The sequence below is a fragment of the Notothenia coriiceps genome, unplaced genomic scaffold (genome assembly GCF_000735185.1).
Source record: "Notothenia coriiceps isolate Sejong01 unplaced genomic scaffold, NC01 NC01_scaffold00000339, whole genome shotgun sequence".
Lineage (NCBI taxonomy): Eukaryota > Metazoa > Chordata > Actinopteri > Perciformes > Nototheniidae > Notothenia > Notothenia coriiceps.
In genome coordinates, this window is record NW_011333040.1 from 14459681 (window position 1) to 14466764 (window position 7084).

At 37.6% G+C, this 7084-nt stretch overlaps 1 protein-coding gene across 1 annotated transcript in view; it reads right to left on the reverse strand.

Moving 5' to 3' along the window:
- Window positions 1-7084, reverse strand: part of nipal3 (NIPA like domain containing 3) — a 75583-nt gene that overhangs the window by 2526 nt on the left and 65973 nt on the right. The window contains exons 20-24 of the mRNA XM_010778028.1: window positions 5163-5401; window positions 4105-4402; window positions 3231-3374; window positions 2810-2953; window positions 307-449 (exon numbers count right to left, since the gene is read on the reverse strand). Of these exons, the coding sequence (XP_010776330.1) occupies window positions 307-449; window positions 2810-2953; window positions 3231-3374; window positions 4105-4402; window positions 5163-5401 (968 nt within the window). The remainder of the gene's footprint in view (window positions 1-306; window positions 450-2809; window positions 2954-3230; window positions 3375-4104; window positions 4403-5162; window positions 5402-7084) is intronic.

Below are 7084 nucleotides of genomic sequence, written 5' to 3' on the forward strand. Positions count from 1 at the left end.
GTGTTATTAAGGTAGAATTACTATTCTTGTGGTACTACTGCCTTATTAGGCCATATTAAGCAGCGCATATTAAGACCAAAACTCATGTACAACAACTTCCTTACTTGCAATAAATAAGCACTAATTAGAGGGTTATTGAGGAAAAACTCTCAACTAATGGCTTATTACTTGTAGAATATGGTCATTTAGAAAAAGGCATTAATAATTGTTTTATAATGACTAATAAAGAGCCAATATACTGCTAATATGCATGTTAATTAACAACTAGTTGATGGTTAATTTGTGTACCTTAATATAAAGTGTTACCATAAAGTGTTACCCGATATTTCTACAGAATGAAAATGCATCACTGTTACCTCATCCATGACTTGTGACACCCGATCCCGGCAGGAAGATGGATCGAAGCATACCCACAACTCAGCCTTTCTCCCGTTACCTAAAACCATGGACTAGAAAATAAAGACAGCAGTTATATATATATATATATATATATATATATATACTGTAAAATAGTATTTCAAGTATCACACTTTCTTTGGATTAGTTAGTAGGTATACTTATCAAGGTTCAAGATTCAACGTTTAAGGTTCTTTATTGTAAAACTAACATAGCTACAGTAATGTCGTTGGAAATCTTAGGTCACAGGCTTCTCCAACAATGCAACACAATAATACAGATAAGCAGACAATATTAAAACAATATTAAAGTATATTATATTAAAAGTAATACAAAAAAGAAAAATAGTTTTAAAAAAAGTGAGAAAAAAAAGAAAGTGGAATAGTGCAATACGAGTCTATATACAAGTTATTGGAATGATATATTAGATAATAGATGAATAATTACTAAGTAGCAGATGAATGTTCAGTTGTTTAACAGTCTTATTTCCTGCGGGATGAAGCTGTCTCTGAATCTGGTTGTTTTTGTCCGGATGCTGCGGTAACACCTGCCAGACGGCAGCAGACTGAACAGTTTGTGGCTGGGGTGATGGGGGTCTTTTGTAATCCGGAGGGATTTCTTCCTGAGCCGCTGGGAGTAAAGGTCCTCCATGGATGGCAGCTCCGTCCTGGTGATGTTCTCTGCAGTTTTCACCACCCTCTCAATGCATGAGAGTGGTTCTTCAACTTAACTTTTTTGTTGTTGAGAATCTGGGCTTGCAAGCCTGATGGAGATTCATTATGTTTTCTATCTGATGACTTCTAACGCCTAAGTTCACAACGCTTTTAATAACCTTCCCATAGTTTAATGAAACAGTTACTGTAAGCCTGTCATGGGAACAAGGCTTATCAAAACATCATCCGAAACCTGCCAGGGGCTTAAACCATTTCAATGCAGATTTTACTACCATATTTAAATCAACTCTCAGAATCTGTGATCAAATTAAAACATGGGATTTAGGGTAACATATAAACAGAACTTCATTAACAGTTCAACAGTTTGTTAATGAATCCACTGAGTGTGAGTCATCATAAAGGTTCAGGCAAATAACAGCAATGAATCATGAAGGAAAGCAACATTTACAGTAGAAAGTTTATGGCTTACAGTAACACAATAACCTAGACCAATACATTAGCTGAGGTTGTTATTCATTTTTCCCCACACGTCAACAATAGGCAAGATGGACAGTTACCCAGAATTCAACTGAGTTATTAGTGCCTTAAGCATAAGCCTTTCAGAAGTTCCCCTTTTTAGGAAGTAATACTATCGTTGAAATTCTCATTGCCACCTGGACATCTTTTAGTTCTAGACCCTTTTAAAGCTGTAGTGGGAAACATTTGTCTACCCTCTGGAGCAGTGAGAATAAATACACAAACACTGTCAAAGTGCACTTCAAATGTACGCTTGCACACATTACTGTAACGCCCCAAGGAATAGATGTCCCCGCCATAAATGACTTATTTTTACTTTAGTCCTTTCTCTGAATGCGACATTTCAACAAAAAAGGTAGATTTGTCTCGATATTATTTGAATGAACAGATTTACTATTTGTTTTTTAATGGATAATCTATAAAAGTAAAACAGCTTACACTAAGGCAAAAACGTCAAATAATAATAAAAGTCAAAAAATGTGCAAATATAAAACAGATCTGCAAATCAAATTCCTTAAATAAAAAAAAAGGAATCTCTAAACATACATAGTAATAAGCAGACTATGAGGAATGCTTATTTAATTTCAAGTAAGTTTATATTGGTAAGCTGCAAGTTATGCGTGCGTGTGTGTGTGTGTGTGTGTGTGTGTGTGTGTGTGTGTGTGTGTGTGTGTGTGTGTTAGCTTATGCAAAATGCTCCACACTTTTTAGCTTTATACTGCCTATTCTACAGCTTAAGCAGCATAAATAGTCATTTGTAAAAATACATACTGTACATGCATTTTGATTTATTGTATCTATTTATTTTATTTTTGTTTCATAACAGGTCTCACCGATTGGCCTTTTATGGAATAAACCCGTTTTTTGTATTAAGACCTCTTGCCTCATATCCATTAATGGAGGGAGCTACAACATTCATTTTAAAATAAACTAAATGATCACTGATTGTCTTAACGATGCCTCACAATTCCCCATTGTAGGAGCAGAACTAAATAACAGGGACCTTTCCGTAAAGAACACATCCTTCCTCCGGTCTATGCTAAGCCCATGCTTCTGCCATCTGAGGATTTCCCTTGGCACCTACACACCTCCTGTCTCCTTACAATTATTCAGTTTGATAATTAAAAGTTTGTTTTTGAGATATAAGAAGCTATGATAGCAAAGGACATTTGGATGAGGTGGTCAATGGATGTAAGATTGAAATGAAAGGGAGAGGTGTGTACCTTGGTGGTGGCTCTGATATGGGCTCCAGAGGCCTCACGCAGGGAGAAGGGCTCTACCAGAGAGAGCTCCATGTGCAGAGGCAGAGATGACACATTCTCTAAGATCAGCTTCTCAAATAGGGGCGTAAGACTCTGTCCTGGAACCTGTGAGACATATATCATTAATCCAACAATTTAACAACATCTTTTCGGAACAGGAATCTTATGAAAGACTTACTTACACAATTGCATCTTATACAATTAAAACAGCCTTCAATAACCTTTACAGGGTTGCTTACATTATTGGTGAACTATTAACAATTCAGCTACGTCGTCAAGAATACATCTGGTTTTTGAAAAAATATATAAAAAATGTGATAATGTAGGGACATTTACTGCAAGATATATTAGCTAAATTAAGACAAATGATCTTTTGACCAACCTTCTCTATGTAGAATTTCAGCTGCTTGGAGGAGATGCTGAGCATAGGAGCCACAAAGTGACAGGTGACATCTACAGACATGATGAGCTCCTTCGTGCCCTGGTTACCCACAATGCCATGGCATACCAGGTGCTCACGTACAAGCTGAGGAACACAACTATATTAATAAGAAAGATGTATTTTATTGGCACTTTTCATGCACAATATGCAAGTGTTTCAAAAAATGTATAAGACATTAAATTCAAGTCAAATGTTAAAACCTATCGGCACATATGCAGCATGTGTACCTGATTCCATAGAATACAAGGAGGTCAAATAGGCAAGACGGTTTATAGAATAAAGTAATCCAGAAGTTAACCACGGATAAAACACTCAGGTAAACTAAGAAAGACCTAAGACAAAATTAATTAAATAAGTTAATGTGAAGGTTAAGTTAAGTTAATTAAAAAAAAGGTGCATTTTCAGCTATTGTTTAAAAATGTTGACTGAGTTTAATATTTCTGAGTTTGGGAACGTAGTAGATAAAAGCTGCTTCACCCATTTTATTTTGGGGACATTAAGAATATTTAAAAACCCTGTTATAGAGAACCTTAGGGCACAGGAACATGAAACAATAGAGAATAAATTATATCAGAACACCTGATCTATACTAGGGAAAATTGGATTTAGAGACAGTTATTCCATTTAAGAAAACATTTAAATAAAAGATAAAAGATGTATACCAGAAGAAGGATTTGTATTTCAATTCCAAAAGAAGGCAGGGACGGCCTTCATCTATAACTACAAACAATTGCTCTAATCTAACAAGCAAACACTGGCTGTGCTTATACAAGTCAGAGCATGAGTTATTCTCTTTTTGGGCAAACTGTCTCACCTTGGGAGAGTCTGAAGATCCTGTCAGCACCATGTCAACGGAGTGGCCTGGGAAAAGCTCCGCACGAAGAGGTGTGAGGCTGAACACCGGTTTCTCCCTGCTAGAGGGGAGCGAAGATCCACGGCCCAGAATGTCCTTCTTCCTGGGAGCAGAGATGGGGGGCAGGACGGTCCGGTCCGAAGGGTTTACCCCCTTCTGGGTTTTTGCAGAGGGCAGGAAGCTATCAATGCGCCAGTACATCCGTTGCACTCGCTTGCCATGGTTGGTCAGCTTAAAGTGGTACTGGCATGACTCATGGCTTATAGGACATATAGAAGAGAGCAAGGTTAGGCATAGAGTCACTATTACATTTGTATTTCTAATTATGGTTATTATAAATGAATACATGGCTTAGCTGAAAACTACATTCTGTTTGGTCAATATTTTTTTATGACAGGCTATTGCTAAGGTCACTCTGATCAATGTGCAGTCATACCAATCTGCAAAAAGAAATGTGGTCAATTCATGACGGGTGTGGCCTGACACCATGGAATGCTTTTTCAATATTATTGTTTATATTTGTCAAGAGCAAGACACTGGATTCATGACGGCTAAACGGTCCTACTGTAAGTCAATTAAAAAAAAAAGAGAACAAGAAAGCGGCGCAAGAGAATAAAAGATGTGGAGGACAGAGAGCTTGAGGACAGAGAAATTAGCAGAAGAAGACAGACAGGAAGTACAAACTAAAGGGAACATGTTATGGACTGGGGGATTGTTAACTTGGGAAATAAAGTAAGAACAGATTTTGACAGTTAATGGGCAGAAAACCTCAATCAGCATGGCCACGCAGCAGAACAGACTATTTTCTATAAGCTGAACCAATAGGAGTTTTTTTGTATCTATACTTTGATTGATAAATTATTGATTTATTTAGCAAGTAGCCAAGTTATAAGTGGGATAATGGTGCTGCGAGCTGTTCGTCAGGATCCTGCTAGCCCTGTTGAGCTTATTTTCTCATTTATGTCCAACTTGCTGCACATTATCCCTTATGTTAATGCATATGACCTCTTTCATTCTACCTGAAGTATGCGCCTAGGTCAAGGGCAGGTGCAAAAGTCTTGTCACTGACAATTGTGGTGCCAGTTCCTGTGGCCGAGAGATGGACAGTGTGTGTTTGACTGTCCCGGATGGATATTTCCAGCGTGGCCTTGAAGTCCTGCGTGTCCTTCAGGTGTGCCACAACTCTCAGCTCAAGCTGGCTCTCTGGCGGCACTTCCCCCTCACTGGGCTCAACTCGCCCAAAGGACCCTCTATCCCACTGAGGACACAGAAACACAAACAAAGCGTAAAGTTTGCTGGGACAGGATGCCTGCCCTCTGCATCTGTAGTGGTATAGTATTGGTTAGAAGAACAGCTTCTTAATGTTCATGACTATGAATGCCCTGAAAGGCAAGTAAGATTAAAATAAACTCTGGTCATCAATTTTTGTCAAATGTTTGGGTCTCAATAGTTTTGTTCTTCTGTGTTTATGACTTAAAAACAACTGAAAAAAAGTTTTGGCAAGTGTTTTTCTGTTTTTTGTTGTAATAGTTAGCTAAGAGGCTAAAATGCACCATTACCCCATTTATGAGGTTCCTCACTTTAAGAGATGGTGTTACTCCTTTTTATGTTTTTTTTTTTATTTTAAACATTTCCCTTTATTTGCCATGATAATTCATACAATTTCCCTTTTGGGGGACTTGAGTAGAGCCATTTAATTTAAATTAATTATTATTCATCTTGATGCATAAACAATTACGACGGAGTATTAGGGCCACACTTAGAAAAAAAACCCAGAGAGATTTCGAGAATAAAGTCGTAATAATACGAGAATAAAGTCATAGTTACGAGATTAAAGTCGTAATATTACGAGAATAAAGTCATAGTTACGAGAATAAAGTCGTAATATTACGAGAATAAAGTCATAGTTACGAGAATAAAGTCGTAATGTTACGAGAATAAAGTCATAATTACGAGATTAAAGTCGTAGTTTCATAAATGACTTCAGAAGGAGACAACAGGAGCGTCCTGCAATAAAATGAGGAATGTGGAGCATCTTGTCAAGATGCTCCACATTCCTCATTTTATTGCAGGACGCTCCTGTTGTCTCCTTCTGAAGTCATTTATGAAACTACGACTTTAATCTCGTAATTATGACTTNGAAAAAGTCTTGATTTTGACTTGACTCTTGAACAATACACCGTTTGTCCACTACAGGCCACCGTTTCAAGCGTATACACTTCATTAAGAAGACACCATAAATCCTATATTTCAGCTTCTGTTGAAGACGGGTGTGAGGATACGACTTGTGGCAGCGAGCCGGGCTGCAGTTTGCACAGCTCGATGAGCAGCGTGGTGNCTATCCGGGGAAAAATAAGATCCCGCTCAACTATCACATCGTGGAGGTACAGTTTGAGTTTTTACAAGCTACATCTCGAGGCTATCTTCTCTCATCTAAATGAGGATTAGACATATGAATGTTTCTTATTCTCAGGTGATCTTTGGAGAGCTGTTCCAGCTGCCAGCGGCTCCTCACATCGACGTCATGTACACCACGCTGCTCATCGAGCTGTGCAAACTGCAGCCCGGCTCGCTGCCACAAGTCGTATCCTCACACCCCGTCTTCAACAGAAGAACTGTATACGCTTGAAACGGTGGCCTGTAGTGGACAAACGGTGTATTGTTCAAGAGTCAAGTCAAAATCAAGACTTTTTCTCAAATCTCAAAATTAAGACTTTTTCTCAAATCTCAAAATTAAGACTTTTTCTCAAAATTAAGACTTTTTCTCAAAATCAAAACTTTTTCTCAAAATTAAGACTTTTTCTCAAAAATCAAGAATTTTTCTCGAAAATCAAGAGTTTTTCTCAAAATTAAGACTTTTTCTCAAAATTAAGACTTTTCTCAAAATTAAGACTTTCTCAAAATTAAGACTTTTTCTCAAAATTAAGACTTTTTCTCAAAA